The sequence below is a fragment of the Hippopotamus amphibius genome, chromosome 10 (genome assembly GCF_030028045.1).
Source record: "Hippopotamus amphibius kiboko isolate mHipAmp2 chromosome 10, mHipAmp2.hap2, whole genome shotgun sequence".
In the NCBI taxonomy this organism is placed as follows: Eukaryota; Metazoa; Chordata; class Mammalia; order Artiodactyla; family Hippopotamidae; genus Hippopotamus; species Hippopotamus amphibius.
Window position 1 is genome coordinate 35,749,624 of NC_080195.1, and position 18,212 is coordinate 35,767,835.

Sequence of the window (18,212 nt, forward strand, 5' to 3'; positions counted from 1 at the left end):
CAGGCGAGTTCTATCAAACATTTAGAGAAGACCTAACACCCATCCTTCTCAAACTCTTCCAAATTATAGCAGGAGGAGGAACACTCCCAAACTCATTCTACGAGGCCACCATCACCCTGATACCAAAACCAGGCAAAGAGGTCACAAAAAAAGAACATTACAGGCCAATATCACAGATGAATATAGATGCAAAAATCCTCAACAAAATACTAGCTAACAGACTCCAACGGCACATTGAAAAGATCATACATCATGATCAAGTGGGGTTTATCCCTGGAATGCAAGGATTCTTCAACATATGCAAATCAATCAATGTGATACACCATATTAACAAATTGAAGGATCAAAACCATATGATCATCTCAATAGACGCAGAAAAAGCTTTTGACAAAATCCAACATCCATTTATGATAAAAACTCTCCAGAAAATGGGCATAGAAGGACATTACCTCAACATAATAAAAGCCATATATGACAAACCAAGAGCCAACATCGTCCTAAATGGCGATAAAGTGAAAGTATACCCTCTAAGGACAGGAACAAGACAGGGATGTCCACACTCACCATTAGTATTCAACATAGTTTTGGAAGTGTTAGCCACAGCAATCAGGGAAGAAAATGAAATAAAAGGAATCCAAATTGGAAAAGAAGTAAAATTGTCACTCTTCACAGATGACATGATACTATACACAGAAAACCCTAAAGACTCTACCACAAAACTGCTAGCACTAATCGATGAATTTAGTAAAGTAGCAGGATACAACATTAATGTGCAGAAATCTCTTGCATTCCTATACACTAACAATGAAAGAACAGAAAGAGAAATTAAGGAAACTCTTCCATTTACCACTGCAACAAAAAGAATAAAATACCTAGGAATAAACCTGCTTAAGGAGGCAAAAGACCTGTATGCAGAAAACTAGAAGACACTGATGAAAGAAATCAGAGACGACACAAACAGATGGAGGGACATACCATGTTCCTAGATTGGAAGAATCAACACTGTGAAAATGACTATCTTACCCAAAGCAATTTATAGATTCAACGCAATGCCTATCAAATTACCAATGGCATTTTTCACAGAACTACAACAACAAATCTTGCGCTTTGTATGGAAACGCAAAAGACCCCAAAGAGCCTAAGCAATCTTGAGAAGGAAAGACGGAGTTGGTGGAATTAGGTTTCCTGACTTCAAACCCTACTATAAGGCCATAGTGATCAAGACAGTACGGTACTGGCACAAAAATAGAAAGGAAGATCAATGGAAAAGAATAGAGAACTCGGAGATAAACCCAAGCACATATGGGCAGCTTATCTTTGACAAAGGAGGTAAGAAAATACAATGGAAAAAAGACAGCCTCCTCAGTAAGTGCTGCTGGGAAATTTGGACAGCGACATGTAAAAGAATGACATTAGAACACTTCCTAACACCATACACAAAAAGAAACTCCAAATGGATTAAAGACCTACATGTAAGGCCAGACAGCATAAAACTCTTAGAGGAAAACATAGGCAGAACACTCTATGACATCCATCAAAGCAAGATCTTTTTTGACCCCCCTCCTAGAATCAATCATGGAAATAAAATCAAGAATCAACAAATGGGACCTCATGAAACTTAAAAGCTTTTGCACAGCAAAAGAAACCATAAACAAGACAAGAAGACAACCCTCAGAATGCGAGAAAATACTTGCCAACCAAGCAATGGACAAAGGATTAATCTCCAAAATATACAAGCAGCTCATGCAGCTGAATACCAAAAAAGCAAATAACCCAATCCACAAATGGGCGGAAGACCTAAATAGACATTTCACCAAAGAAGACATACAGAAGGCCAACAAACACATGAAAAGATGCTCAACATCACTAATCATTCGAGAAATGCAGGTGAAAGCCACAATGAGGTATCACCTCACACCGGTCAGAATGGCCATCATCACAAAATCTAGAGACAATAAATGTTGGAGAGGGTGTGGAAAAAACGGAACTCTCCTGCACTGTTGGTGGGAATGTAAGCTGGTACAGCCACTCTGGAAAACAGTTTGGAAGTTCCTTAAAAAACTAAAAATAGAACTACTATATGGCCCAGTAATCCCACTCCTGGGCATATACCCCAGAGAAAACCATGATCCATAAAGAAACATGTCCCATAATGTTCATTGCAGCACTATTTACAATAGCCAGGACATGGAAACAACCTAAATGCCCATCAACAGATGAATGGATAAAGAAGTGTGGCACATATATACAATGGAATATTACTCAGCCATAAAAAGGAATGAAATGGAACTATATGTCATGAGGTGGATAGACCTAGAGTCTGTCATACAGAGTGAAGTAAGCCAGAAAGAGAAAAACAAATACTGTATGCGAACACATATATATGGAATCTGAAGAAATGGTACTGATGAACCCAGTGACAGGCAAGAGTGGACATACAGAAGTAGAGAATGGACTTGAGGACACGGGGGTGGGGTAAGGGGTGAAGGGGAAGCTGGGACGAGGTGAGAGAGTAGCATAGATATATTTACACTACCAGCTGTAAAATAGATAGCTAGTGGGAAGTTGCTGTATAACAAAAGGAGATCAACTTGATGGGAGATGCCTTGGAAGGCCGGGATGGGGAGGGTGGGGGGGAGTTGCGGGAGGGAGGGGATGTGGGGATATATGTGTAGATGCAGCTGATTCACTTTGGTGTACCTCAAAGACGGGTACAAGAGTGTAAAGCAAATATATTCCAATAAAGAGTCTGAAAAAAAAAACCAAAACAACAGAAATGCATCAAATAAAGATTTATACTTTTCCTGGGATTTCGTATTTGCTCTCTGGCTTTTCCTTCTATCATGCACTCTAAGATTAAAATGGAAACTGAAAATCCATAGTTAGGTCCCTGAAATCAATATATAGTTGACACCAGTTTCTTAACCTGATCACTGAAAAGGACAATTCAAATGAATGAAATTGCGTATGGCTCCGGTGCTTTTAGCAATGAGGGGGTCTCTGTCACTCAGCCCTTGGCAACCTAGTTGTACTCACCATTTTATTGTGGTTGTAAGATTAGGCTGGCTGACTGTGCTGTCATCTAGAAATATTGTTGAGCATGAGCTATACTTTTTAGTAAGCTGCCCTGGAGATACCTGAAGGGGAAGGGAAGTAGAAGAAAATGTCACAGTAAGTTAAACCTATAAAAGGGTGTTTTTTCCTCGCTTAAAATGTCAAACGATAAAGCATTAAGATTTTTCTTACACTCCATGAACTGTGTGAGTGTGATATCCTGTGAAGCTCTATGGGAAACCTCTACACTCTAACTTCCACAGATGAGATTGGAGAAATGGTTTATAAAATGCTGCCCTTGGTATAGTACCTACAATCCAACCTGGCAAGCACCTATTATAAATTACCTTTATAATAATGTAAAAAGTTTAGAATAAGATTTCAGTGTTTTTTCCTTAAGCAAAGAAATGCAGCTGAGATTTTCTATTTCTACTCCTTTACTACAATAAAATGTAATGCTTTATGTAGTATCAATGCAAGAGCATTTCACGGCAGTAAATGAATGCCAATAATGAGACAGTGACGAAACAAACGTTTGTGAATCAGAGGCTGGGCATGCCAGGGGTGCTCTATCTCTAACAAGCTCAGGGCGGGAAGTCTCTCTGGGCCTCAATTTCCTTATCTGGAGGACAAAAAGGTACTGCTTGAAGATTCTCTCACATCCAAAAAACAGATAAAACAACTCTGAGAGTTTAACTTCTCACTTCATGTTTAAGTAAGACTGCCACCACATTACTCAATTGAGAACCTCAGAGAATACTTTCCATTCATTTCAAAATTTCATCAATTCTTTTCTACATATTTGACACTCCTCATGACACTTTCCTGCCTCACGCATTCTGCTCTCTGCCTGCAACGCCTTTTTTTCCCTCCTTGTCCCAGCAAGCCTGACCCCATCTACCTCCAGCATGTATCTGCCAGCAGCCACACCACAAAACTTCTCCCATTCTGTACACTCAACACATCTAATTTACCAACTGTTACATGGGCTCAACTGCTTGCATGGTATCGCCCTCATAAGTAAGCAAGCTGCTCCAGGTTAGGGAAGATTCTTCTCCTACCTCCAGCTGCTGAGCACAGAATGTGGGACAAATTAGGATTCCACAAGTGCTTGAGAAATTTTTTAAGATCACTTACAACTAGAAGGTAAATCTTACTAAAGATACAAATTCGTGAGAATTTATCTGCAGTGGTATTGAATAGGTGACAAGGAACTTTCTGAGACCCTCTAGAGAATAAACTATCTTTCAAACACTTTAGAAGTATCCATTTATTTGTGAAGAGCCCAAGAATGCAGCAATAGTCAAATACTAAAATAGCCTCAATGATGTTAGGACAATGCTCTTTCTTAAAGTAAGGCCACTAACCAAATCCTGCTCACTATCAGCAGTTGAAAGTAATAGCAGCATTCTTTAACATCACAGAATACAAACAATTGTAATGCTTGGTTTTGTTTTTGGTTTCTGTTTGTTTACTCATTCAGATAAGCCTTCCTGCCTCCTATTAATATAAAATAGTTTTCATCATGCTGTCTCGCTCTCCCATCAGTGTATTCCACAAATACACGAAAGGTGAGGAAGGGAGAAAATCTACTTGATGCTTTTTAAAATACACAGCATTTAAATAAACATTGCCAGCAGCCAATAATCAGAAATATACAAATGGTATAGAAAACACCATTTTGCTTGTTTCAGATGTTTTATGGCAAAGCCACTTATTCCTTATTAACAAAAAGTTCTAGATGGAACCTATTTGAAAAGTATCACTATTTGGAGGACTAATTTATCCTTCAAACGAGAAATGTTTCAAACTCAAACTCTGATATGGTCCTTAAGCTATTTGGTTAATGTGTAATTTTAGAACCTCAAAAAACAGATACAGCATGAAAAATGAAAATTCATTCATTCAAATACTTTTCTTCTAAATGAAGCAGGTTATCTCTTAAGGTCATTGCTATTAGGGTAGAATATGACATACACTCACATAGTAAAAGTCAATTCTGACCAAAACTCTGTATATGAGGAGAATAAAAATAGTAAGGAAATGCTATTTCCTTACTAGAGACTAGTTGGTAGAGCTTTGGGTGATAGTTACCCTGTTTTCCTCTATTAAAATTTTCTTTTTTCTGTTGTGGTCTTACGGCCCTATGGGGGCTCCTTTAACGTATCAGCAACTTACAGTCTACTGGCTCGATCCTACCAAAGAAACACTTCCGCAGGCCTACTCCCAAAGCTATTCCAACTTTTTAGCATCGAGTATTCACTGAAGAATGGCAGAATTAAAGCCTCTGAGCAAAGCCTGGATATATTACCTGCCAGCAGGTTACTTTCCTCTCATCTTGCTTGAAAATTTAAGATAACTGTCCTTTATGATTAGAGCCTTACCACTGCTGGCTCAAAACCTCAATAAACTACACGGACACACATAAGGATATAAAATTCAAATCCAAAAAAAAAAAAAAATCCAACAGCTACTGACAGTTTAATGTTCATAGGTATTATTTCAACTGGTTGCTGAAGAACAGTATTTATCTTCACTCAGGACAGAATACATGGAGTTTTACAATCTTTACAAGGGGAAAGGGTTGCTTAGTAGACTTCAGGTTTAATGGCAAAGACGAAAAAATAATCATACCTAGAAGGCTAGTGACAACCCCCAAAACTGCTGAAATCCTGCCCCCACCCAGAGACTCTTCTCACTGTGCCTAATGCCTCTGACTTCAACCCATTAAAAAAATAAAGCTAAAGGTCACTTTTGTCCTCCCCCTTTTCACAAGTTTTGGATATGTTTACTAAGAATCAATGACTTTAACTTAAAAATTTGTAATACTTCACACATAATATTCCATCTATGTTGCACATTAATGAACAATACGGTATGGTGAGTGATTTGAATTAAATTCTTCATAAAGGCCTTAGCAGAAAAGTACAATATTTTAATTAAGGTATAATCAAACATATTGTCTGAATTAATATCATTATATTGAATTAAAACTGTAAACGTAGAACCTATATTCAAAGTATAAATCTAAGTTTGAGTGGACTGACCACAAATCTATTTCCTCTTCCCCTTCCTTCAGAGATATCATCTCATTAGAATTAAAGGCATTTTTAAAAAATGCTATAAAGGCTATACATAAGACAGGATAAAGACAGCAGATGATTTTTAACATTTGAAAGATGAAAAGGCTACATAAAGCAGTGGTAACTGACATGGCAGGAGAGAGGAAGCACAACCTTGGTACCTACAGAGAATGACTGCGACAGGAACAAGAAAGTCAATCTGCCTTCCAGAAACCAAAGCAGGCTCACAATTCAGAGGCGTGGTCCCCCAAATCCTTCCAGTGATGCTTCCAATTAGGTCTTAACAGACAGTCAGGGCCCACCACACGTTTGAGGGAAGGCCCCAACAAGGAAGAGATCAAAACAGGGAGAAGGAATTGATGAGAGTGATAAAATTCAGAAGTAAGTGAAAACTTTAAAAAAATATCTTAAACATCCACAGAAAGACGAGAAATTGCATCAGTGAAAAAAAAAAGAATGACAGGATGTAAGAACTCTATAAAAATAAGGTAGACAAAACAATATATTCAATAGGATTAGAGTATAGTCAAGGAAATCTCCAGTAAGTGGGACAAAAAGACAAAATGCAAAACAGAAGGGGAAAGAAATTAATTAGAGATCTGTACAGGAATACTGCTCTAGGACTTCCAACATCTGAATAATAGGAATCCAGGAAAAAAAAAAAAACCCAGAAAATATCAAAGAAACACACAAAAAAGGTCTATACCAAACCATATTATGAAATTTCAAAATCCCAGGGAGAGAAGGTACTAAAAGGTTCCAGAGAAGGAAGGGATGGGGGAAAATGACTAAAACCGGTAATGTACAATGTATCATATGTTGACAGACTTAAGAGCAACACTGTCAATGAGAAGAAGAGGGAAATGTCTTTAGAACTGCAAAAATTAGTTTCAACCTAGAATTCTATACTTTATCAAACAGGAGTTTCAGAGAGGCTAGATCTCTATAAAATTTCTGCTCATGTGCCCTTTCCCCAGAAAAATGTGTCCAGTAAACAAGGGAGTATAACAAGACAGAGGGAAACATAGAATCTAGGACATCAGGCACCCAACACAAGAGAGCAGTTATGTAAGATCCCAGATGACTTCTCACAGATATCCCAGGAAAAGAGACACAGAGCCGGGGAAAACTAGTCTATGTGGGAGTAGGAAGACAAAAGGTTGGAGAAGAGCGTCTCCAAGGAAAAAATGGAACAGATGTGGCTTAGCAGATGGCATGTGACAAATGTTACAACATTTGGGGAAAAAAACAGCTGTTAGAAAACAGGCAAGTGAATATAGTCAGGAAATTAATTCCACGGAAGAAATGAAGGATGTCAAAGCAGGGAGACTGGCCAGGGAGCTGTATGAGATCACATTGGCTAGGAAGAGGGGGATTGGAGTATCCTGGAGAAGTGCAGAAGTGCTCAAATGTCATTAATACTTAAGAAAAAGAATGGTGTACAAGGAAGAGGCACAGTCATAGAACTATATGGTTCAGCAATACATAATATTCACAGTCTTAATAATGTAAACATTGATTCTGATTTCATAAAAACTGATACATGTTGAAGGAACAGAGGGAGGGAAATAAGGTCATGGTGGAGTGAGGAAGCTAAGCGTTCACCTGCTATGACAAGAGGTTAATGGACAGTGCTAAAAATTAACTTACCTATTACACGTTTATTACTTTGGTTAAAAAAATAAGATCAAAAGATTAAGGCAAAAGAATTTAAGGCAGATCTTTATACCACAACCATATTACTGAAATTTAACTTGAATGTCAGAATCCTTAAAAAATAGGCACTACTAAGTCAAAGACTTTCCTGCATACATTGGATAATTAGGAAAAGAGAGCTAGAAAATCTACAAAAAAGAGGTCCACGCTAATAGTATTGGATCCATCATATTTTTCAGGATTCGTGGCAGACATTTTTAATTCAAACCATTAATTTCGTCACTTTGCAACTGTTTACTTACATGGTTTAGATGGTTGCTCTTCCCCTTTTCTCGCACTAAGAATAAAAAAAATTAACTGATGAATTCTGATACAAACGCCACAGAAAAATAAAAGCTGTCACTATCTGACGGATTACCAATAACATAATGAGATAAAATTCCATTTTATTTTCTAAAATAATTTCCAACAGAATATATAATTTAAATCACCCAGCAAGATGAGTGCTATAAATAAAATCTAAAAACTCAAGTTTTACTTTTTGACCTAACAGATATTCTGTATTAGGGACAAACCAAAGACTCTCCATTTACAAAGGAAAAGAACAAAGCAAATTAGGCCAGGTGAGAAATGTAGCTAATGCAAAAATTTACTCTGCTGCACAGCTGGACTACTATTCAGTAGTATATTCTAATTCTACATTTACACACAGCTTACTTTAATTACCAGCATCTAACAGATGACAACTCGAAGAACCAGCTGGCCAGGCACTCATCTCTAAATGCACTAGTATCCCTGGAAGCATCCTGAATCACTTATTGGTAACCTACTCAAATACCTTACTGAAAAAATACATGGGTCTTTACACAACTGGAAAGTAACCTATCTTAAATTTAAATTTTAAAATGAGTGTGCTAACCTAACTGAACATTATCTACAGCACACAAAACTGTTTTGCTCCAACAAAGGCCAGGAGAATAAAAGGTCAAAGAGGGTCTTGGGCCACACTCTTTCCCACACCACCCCCTTTAACTCAGGATGGGCATTACAGGCACAAATTCTTTAAGACTGAAGAGAGAGATGGGCACGGGGCCACTTTTCTTTTACTGTCTCCACAGTCTCTCTACATGTGAGCAGCTCATGGCTCTGGAAGAAACTGAGAAATAGAGCAATCCTAACCAGAAATGATTGTCTCAAGACAAAGTACACACACTGGAAAAATGCCAAGTTAAAAACCCTAGGAGCTTCCAAGCTGGTGAACATGTGGTGCCCTCAGAGACGGCATGAAAGCTCTGCGCCCTGTCCCTGTGCCTGGCCCTCTGCATCTCTTCCACCTGGCTGTTCCTGAGTTATACCCTTTCCTAAAAACCAGCCATCTAATGGGGAAACAAAGAAAACGCCATTTTTTACGGTGCTGCATCACTTCAAATGTTATGGAAGGTTCACTTGTATTTCTGCTCTGGTCATCAACTGAAAAAGTTGGTCATGGATGGCTTTTTGGCAAATAAACTAGGATTTAACATAACATTAAGGAAGGCAAGCAGGAGTGCCAAAAATTCTACAGTTCTGATTCTCCTCTTAAAACAAGCACGACACAGGAAATTTACATGAGTTTCACATGCTGAGGATAATCTTCTGTGAAACCCCATAAGGCATGTTGCTCTGATTACCCTGGCACAGCACTACATTAGGATGAGAAAGTTTTGAATAGCTTCAAAGTTCTGCGTAGCATAAATCTGGATGTGAGATACGCTCATCTGGGTGAGCACTCTGTAAAACAGAGCCAGAATCACAAGACTCAATTCCCATGTATAACAACTGATGTTCTGGATTTGATCAAATGAAAACCTAACTCTGACCTAAACCCTATCACTCATCTTTAACACGTGTGCTCTTTGGAGCAAGGGGGAAAGAACAAAGTATCATGGAGAAACAGACCACATCTAAATCATGGGGCCAGTTGGCGATGTTGATAAAGAAGTGGCAAAATGTATCGACAGATGGTTTAAGTGTTCTCCTCACTAAAACAGTGACAACTAAAGGACACTGAATCATCATATATTAAAATAAGATGAGTGAATACATGAAAAAAAATGAAACATTTAAACCATTGTAAGAGTTCTTCTAAATCCTTCCCATAATACAAAACAAAAACCGTTTTCAATCTTTTGCTCAGGGACAAAAAACCAGTGTCTTACCATCCGTTTGAGATTTGCTCTGGAAAATTGTGCTTGCCCTTGGCTGGTCAGAAGGGTTTGTTTCCAAAGCAAAATCTGTGTAGGAAGAGAAAAAGGTGTGATAATTCAGTTGAGTAGAAAAATACATGATTTTTAAAATAGCTACACACTGATTTCAATCACTTTTAATAGTCTTGAGAAGAGCTTTTAGTAATGACAAAAAGGCACTTTTAGTTAAAGCCAACAATATAAAAATTCTATTGGGAAACAGAAAAATTGTAGAAACTCTCCATACAGGTGGAATAAAACCATGGCTATGACTTACACTTTTCTTAACTTGCACCTAAATAATCGATGCTACTTTTAGATGAATCATATATGTGACTCCCCTCCTACTTATCAATTAAAAATTCAGTCACCCTCCTTTAAGATGATATTACTAGCACATTCCAGGAACAGTCTCAAGAAGCAAACTATGCTGTGGCCAACTATTGTCAGATACCAGCTCAACATATCAAGCATGCCAAAAAATAGCGAGTTGCTTTTGGCAAATGGTCTTCAGACAATCAAATGGCTAATTCTAACACCATTCAACAAATGAACTCATTTAGGTGGCTGTGGTTTACGTGGGGGCTATTCATCATGGCAGACTGAAGAGGACTACATAAAAGTTCAATGTTCTAATCTACAGGAACACTTCCGTGATAGTGATTTTTAACTTTGCCCTCTATTTCCAAAGCTAAACTCTCACTTCTTCATTCCATGCCGCATGATTAATTTGGGGCTTCAAGAAGAGTACTTTCTGGAGCAGATCATAAGGCTACTTGGAAAAAATTTCAGCCATACCTACGTAAAAAGGTGGGTCTGCCTGCAGTCCACCTTGCACCAAGGCGGGATAGTCTTCTATTTAGGCAGAAATACAAAACAAGTGCCAGCCACCACACAGGATCGTAAGCTTATGGTTTCAAACAAACAAATAAATATAAAAGCCCTACGACATTTCCTCAGCAAAGTCCATCTCAAACCACTTAACCCATCTTTTAAGAAACTGGACCAAGATTCAGAGAAAGAGTAATGGTTAAGGCAATATTTCCCAAACCACGTAATAACTTTTATTTTTTACAGAGGGATTTGGTGGTCACAGTGAAATACACTATATCCCCGACTCTCAGAGAATCAAAAGAATACACACTGATATATTAAAAACTAAGCAGTCTAGTAGTGAATTCTGTCTAACCCCAGTATTTCACAAATTTGTTTACCTAGAATCCCATTTCCCCCAAAAAAGAACTTGGCACGAACAGAAATTTGGGACTTCCCAGTTTAGCAGGAATCTGAGCCATCCATTTTAATGTTACTGCCAGCATTAGAAATTTACAGCTAAACCAATTGCTTTGTTCTTCAGGAAAAATTCCTTCACTGAATTTGAAGTTTAGTAAGCTGCTTTTCGAGAAAATAATTCATTCAACATTTTTATGTAAAAGACCCATTAAATTATTTTAAAGTTTTTTCCCCTACATATTTGAAAACTGAGACAATGGGAAAATAAATTTCAGTTGTCCACAAAGTGACAGGCAGAGACTTTCACAGCTGCCTCTAACCTAAGGCTTCTGAAAGGATTCATGACTACTTACCTGTACCAAAAAGAAAGTAAATAGACTACATTTGAATCTAAAACATGAGCAGAAATGTTTGCAAAGTAGCCAAATTATTTTATCAGTGTCTATGGCATGGTAAAACTTAACAATTTTCAATGGTAGACCAAGAAAAGTAAGGGCCAGAATCAAACAGAAGCAAGTTTTAGCAACACCCCCACCCCCTGCCCCCTCCCCCCCAAGATGTGCTACGATGGATCTAAATACAGAAATCAAGAAGGCTGGGATAAAAGAAATGACAACATGCAGAACAAAGCAAACTTAGCCCAAGTGACCAGAAGAAAGCTGGCACGCCCCTAATCTATCCTAGGGGGTTCAAACATGGGCACATGACCAAGGACTGGCGGATCACAGCTGTCCTGGGACTTCCCAAGAAAACAGACAAAGGCAGAGCTGTGCTCCAGGATCCTCAGCGAGTCTGGAGCTGCCAGACACTCCTCTTGCTATCACGAGGGGAAAGCCTTTTCAGGAGACATCAAGAGAGGAAAGCAGAATGGAGACAGGCTCTAAGGAGATCACTTTCACTCCTGGTCAAGCAGTGCTTAACTTACTCTGTGAACTCTGGTTTTACAAGTCAGTACTTTTTTTAAAAATGTAAGCTGTTCTGAGATCGATTTTCTTTAACCTGCAATTGAAGGAGACCTGGTTCATCAGCAGTACAGATGATCACAATAAAGGTGGGGAAAGCTAAAAGTCACTTGCTCGTTCCTTTAACAAATATCATGAACAAAAATCTGAGCCAAAACGATGCTGTTTAAAACTTAACCCATAAATTCACAACCATTACTTCTAGTTGCTTTTCTTACACATTAAAAAAAAAGCTCTAATTAGTGTACAATTTAGGTCTTCCTGTTCTAACAAGTGCTCTCCACCCCACGGTTGCATCTTTACTGTGTAACATAAGCCATTAGACAGTAAACTCATACTTACACTATTTCTGCACTCTCATTAACTGTCTTCCCAAGAACCTAAGGAGACTATGATGAAACCTACTACTCTTCACTATCACAGGGTAAGACTGCCAACGTAGTAAGCAAAGCATTACCACCCACCATCCTGCTCATCCCCGCCCCCCAACCACCACCACACACACCCACACACAAGTTTAGAGAGATTTCAGGAAATTACTGTGCATTTTATATGTGAATTCTTCCTAAAATTATTTCTTTAGACACCTCTAAGAATAGTTTAATCCAGAAGAAATATGCCTGAGCTAATGATTGGGGTTGTGATTTAAATTGCATTTTAAGACCCATCACTCTTGTATTATCAATTTGAAGTGTAACTTATTTGACAGCATGATAGGTCGATGTAGAAAAAGTATTAAAAAAAATTAAACTCGGGTCTTAATGTAAACATTCCTCAGAGGAAACCTGCAAAACACCATTGACACTGAATACTGCTTCTCCTCCAATCTAAGATTCTATCCGTTTTCAGATCCATCTCAACTGCAGATATTAAACATGTGAAAATATAGGCAATTTAAAACAAATGATATGCATTCCTGAAGGCTAAAAGTGTTTAAATTATGCTATCAAACTCTCAATAAGTAATTTTTCCTTTGTCAAAATATTAGAGGGAGAGGGACGTGACCAAGAAATCATCTGACAGAAGCACCATATTTCAGAAAAAGACTACTTTCAACATATTGATTTCAATATATTCCAATTAAACAGTTTCTGGGCCAACTGCTGGGCACCAGGTTCCTTAAAGATTTACTGTGTTTACTCAACTGCCCTAGCATCCCTATACTGCACAGTGTATTAGTTTTATGGCTCATAATACAAACATTACAACTCTTACAATTACCATGTAAACTGATGATTTCATCCCTTTGAGTCCACACTGTCCACCCCAGTCAGGGAGTTCCTGCCAGCCAGCCCTGAGCTGGGCTGCCTCACCAGAGGGCACACAGCAGGCTCCTGCACCTGCCAGTCTACTGCTCGCCCAAGCCTTGCTCCTGCTTTTCCAGCTTCTAACAATCCTGGCTTCCAAACTTCCCAACTCTGGTTTCCAACTGCTTCTGTATCTGCCTCTACCTTGGTTCTCACTCTCGCCTTATTTTAATCCTCAATCAGTGTGTTAGTGATCATGACTGAGAGGTGACATATAGGTAAGTATACCTGGCTTTGCATATTTCCAAAGAGCATTTTACTCAGTTGCTTGGACTTTTAAGAACCTTTCTGGGTTGTAAGGTACCTTCATTTCATTTCACATTATGCAATGTAACTGTTTCAACTCTAAAGTTTTATTACTTTAACACACTAAAACAAACAGAAAAAGGGGGGTGAGAAAAAAGGCAGTATTCCAAAGAAGCTCACATAATGGCATCAAATAAATTCTGTTCCTCTAGGCTGTACATTTGGAATTTACAGTCCTGATCTCTCAAGACTCATTTTTATCACCTTAGACAACTCAATGTATACCTCAGAGAAGAATTCCTACACTCCCTAACTCAGAGCATGGTAAGAACGTTTCAAATGAAATGCAAGAGCAATCCATATACTACATAAAGCACAATAAATGACAAAACAAAGCTTTCACAAATTAACTCAAAAGCAAAAAGCGAACATTTAGCATTCCACAGGAAAGTGTATGTCCACTCATCATGCCCACCCAAATACCGTCTTAAGCAAACAGTGCTTTGACTACCAACTAAAGGAAAAGGGGTGAACAGTCACACAACCAGCAGGAATTACTCCTCGGGTTTTTTTGTTCTTAAATAAGCAAATACATATTATTTCTCCTGCTGCTGTCATGGAAATTACTGTATATGCTTTCCTTGCTTTTTTCCTATAACATCTCCTGGAGATCAAGTCACAGCAGGAGAACCCCCTAATTCTTCACGGTGTGCATGTGCCAGTTTATTTTACCAGTCCTTTACTGGACATTTGAATTATCTCCAATATTGTGCTATTGAAGAAATGCAACCAAAGTTTGTGAATATGTGGTTTCATATTTGTGAGATATAGCTTCATTATAAATTCCTTTTGTGGGATCTCTGGATTCAATGAGATTGTGTCAACTTCCCCTTCATGAGGTTGAACCATTTCACACTTCCACTAGCAATACATGAATGTAACTTTCTTCAGTCTCACCAAAGAAGGCAGTGCCAAGTTTTTACATTTTCTCCCAACAGGAGAGAAACTATAGTAATTGTATTTTGCATTTCTCTTATGTGTGAGGATATGTTTAAAGGTCATATGTATTTCTTTTTCTGTGACTTGTCCCATTCACACCGTTGTTAACCGACTTTTAGATTCACTCAATTTCTTCAACTCAGCCTATTTTAGGCCATTATTAGTATCAAGTTTTTGTTCAAGCCACTCTTGGCTCTCTCACCTGAACACAGGCAGTAGCACCAGCCTAACCGGTCTCCTTGCTTCCTTCCACTCTTGCCTGCATTACCATCTATCTTCACACAGACGCTGGTCTGATCTCCCTCCACCCTCCCCAACCTCCCTCCCTTGTTTTAGGAATTAACATCATTCCCCTGCATATAATCCTTCAATGGTTTCCCATTACAATTAGACTAAAATCCATCTTTTTTCCTCAAGGCCCACTAGGCATACAAGGTCTCAATCCCCTACATTCCTCCCACATTCTTTCACTTAGCTGCAGTCACTCGTGTTTTTCGGTCCTTTGCGTGCACCAAGCGTATTCCCTTCTGCGGAGCTGCAGAGAAGCCCCTTCTCCCGCATCCTCACATGGCTCCCTCCCTTAGGACTGCTCACAGGTCACGTAAGGAGAGCAGCTGTCTTTAACCACCCCATGTAAAACGGTCCTCCTCCCCCATCCATGACCCTCATTTTCTTTCTTCTCAGGGTCTCACTACCTGATATTATGCTTGTGTTGTCAGCCCCTACACACCGCTAGAAAGGAAGGGCCTGAGTTAGAATACAGGTTTCGTCTTGTTTAACCACTGTTTGCCCTGCCTCTGGAATGGTGCCGGTACTCATCTGTTTCAGTGTACCCAAAACCACTGACATTTCCCAATTTTCCCACATCATCTAAGATTTCTTCTAATGCAAAATGTCTTTTGATGGGTCTGTCACCTAAGACCAGCATTAATTTTAGATCTCTTAGAGTAGTAGTTGAGTTACTCAGAATCAAAGACATGAGAGAGGTTACCAAGAACCACAAAAACCTAAAAGAGGAAATCTAATGTTTAGTGAAAAATCAATGGTAACTTTAATCTGGGAGAAGCACACTTAAGGTTAAAATACCTTAACTACAAAATGACCCTATGAATTTAATGAAGTCATAAGACAATGTGTATCATCAGAATTCTATAGGGAAGTATAATACAACGCATCAGTTTTTCTCGGTGTCCCCAGAATAAAGCATTATAATGGGATGATAAAAGATGCCCAACCATAAAGGGTGGATAAATGAATGATGCCCCAACCATTCGATGGCACAGGAAACAGCTGGTAAAAGGCAGGCAGTAGAGCTACTTGCAATTGCATGCAAATGCATCCTGGAGCTCTCTCTAGATGCCAGCACACCTCTAGGAGCTTCACATCATTACTTTCCTTTATAACAAAAAGTTACAAAGTGGCACATAAAGAACAATCTCATTTCTGTAAAATAAACACAATGTTATGTGTACATGCATACAAAAGGTTCAGGAAGAATCAACACCAAAATATTAATAAAAATTCTGGATATTCTAGTATGAGTGAATGACTTTTCCTTATTTTCTAAATCTTTTACATCAAATGTTTATTAATATTGTCAACAAAAAAAGTAAAAAAAAATAAAGTGTTTAAAACAGCTACTGGAAAGAGGAAAGATCTGTTGCTCAGAGGTTTTTCCACATCATATTGCCAATTCCTTCCCTACCCACTCCTCTGGAGGATGGGAGGAGGGGGTCACTTGAGACAGCACCTTTCACCAGAAAACTAGCAAAGATCCTAAGGTCAGAACATAAAGGCTCTATGAAAAGTTGATGAATAAGAATAAATTAGATAATAAGACCGTAGCATCTTATTTTCTATTACTGACACTACCATCAGTTATATTAGATACACTGTTAAAAGACAAGGCAGTAAAAAAATTCTTTTGAGTCTATCTGAAATCTATCCTAGGTTCTTAGGAGTTATTGCTTTGAAACGGCTTGAACAAATCATGTTCTTCTCAAACGTTTCTGAAAAACAAGACAAGGGCATCATTTATGTATGATTCTGTCTTAAGTAACCAAGTAACTCTTCATTGCAGAAAAGCCAAAATGTTTTATAGCCAAGTAGGTATTTCTCAGTTTCCAGCACTCTTTCCATATCTTAGTCGTATGCTAAATGCTTAGTACCTTCCTTACCTGCCTGCTTACCAGCTTCTTCTAATGCCCCTCTGTCCAGGGCATTCTCGGCTTCCACTGGCGGTCACCAGAACAAACTCTTTAAAATATATCAACGTGTTTACCTGACTGGTAAATTTAGGCTATTTCCTGACTTCTACTTTTCGTCATATCCACTGTAATGAATGTACAGACACAGGATGGAGAGGTAAATGTTGCTTCTGAGTTGCATACAATAAACTTGAAAGGAAAGAATCAAAACTGGAGAAAGTTGAGATAGGCCTACCTTGTGGATAAATTATCAAGTATAAGGTGCACTCTAAACAGTTTTTTAAGCACCCCAAGAACTGAATTTGGTGTATCTATCACCTCCCAAGTCTGTCTCTTCTGTTGAGTAGCTGTGTTACACAGTCATTTCAGATCTCTAGGTCTTGGCTTCTTCATCGGCAACACAGGGAAAATATACACAGGCCTTATTTGTAGATGGAAGCGCCAAGTGAAATACACATGAAAAGATGTTGTAAATCTTAAAAGAATTAAATTTTGGCCTCTCATCCCATGCTACTTTTTTAAAATCACTTAGAGGCTTACCTCACAGTAATAAGCAGAGCAGTTTTCACAAGGACTTATATGATTTGTGTTTAAAGCTACAATTAATTCACATCATTTGTTCATTATTTCACAATATCTGACTATTCGGAAAAGGGAGTACCTTCCACTTACAAAGCCACGTCCATCATATGGATGAATCCACAGGCTTCATTAGTCTAACTTTTAAAGAAATTACGTAAAGACAACTAAAATTTAAACACAAGAGCTATGACACATTTCCTTTATGAAATAATCTCTGGCATTTAAATGAAACAAATGGGCCAGTGGGGCTTTAACATTGCCACTGTGTTACCCAGAATTTTTTCTTTTAACCTACAGCCACCCCTTTCCAAAATTCTGGAGGCAAAAATCAAACTTTTCCTCTCTTCTCTCTCTCCTCTCCTCCCTGACAATCCGCCCACCCCCCCAGCCATTTAGTCTTCAAAACTTTTACCTGAAATAGTTCAAGTTGAATACGATTCTACTGGGGGGAGGGGGGGTTGCCATGGAAACACTTTCCTGCAGGAAAAGGCATCTTAACTCCCAAATCTTTATATTACAAATTACAATCGGGTTTGTTTTCTCTCCTTTGAAACTTTTGACCAACAGTCTCAGGAACCACTCTACCCCTCCCTTAGAACAGGCAACATGTACATGAAGTCAGTTAATTAAGGCTGTGGGGCTGAAGACATATTTGTGT

At 38.5% G+C, this 18,212-nt stretch overlaps 1 protein-coding gene across 4 annotated transcripts in view; it reads right to left on the reverse strand.

Moving 5' to 3' along the window:
* The window catches only part of LOC130830077 (cyclin-Y-like protein 1), a 75,400-nt gene that overhangs the window by 22,003 nt on the left and 35,185 nt on the right, over positions 1 to 18,212 (reverse strand). For 3 of the 4 annotated variants that reach the window (XM_057696986.1, XM_057696988.1, XM_057696987.1), the window contains 3 exons: positions 9,992 to 10,066; positions 8,096 to 8,130; positions 3,037 to 3,137 (listed from right to left, as the gene is read on the reverse strand). In XM_057696986.1, the coding sequence (XP_057552969.1) occupies positions 3,037 to 3,137; positions 8,096 to 8,130; positions 9,992 to 10,066 (211 nt within the window). The remainder of the gene's footprint in view (positions 1 to 3,036; positions 3,138 to 8,095; positions 8,131 to 9,991; positions 10,067 to 18,212) is intronic. The other variant, XM_057696989.1, reaches the window with a different exon arrangement.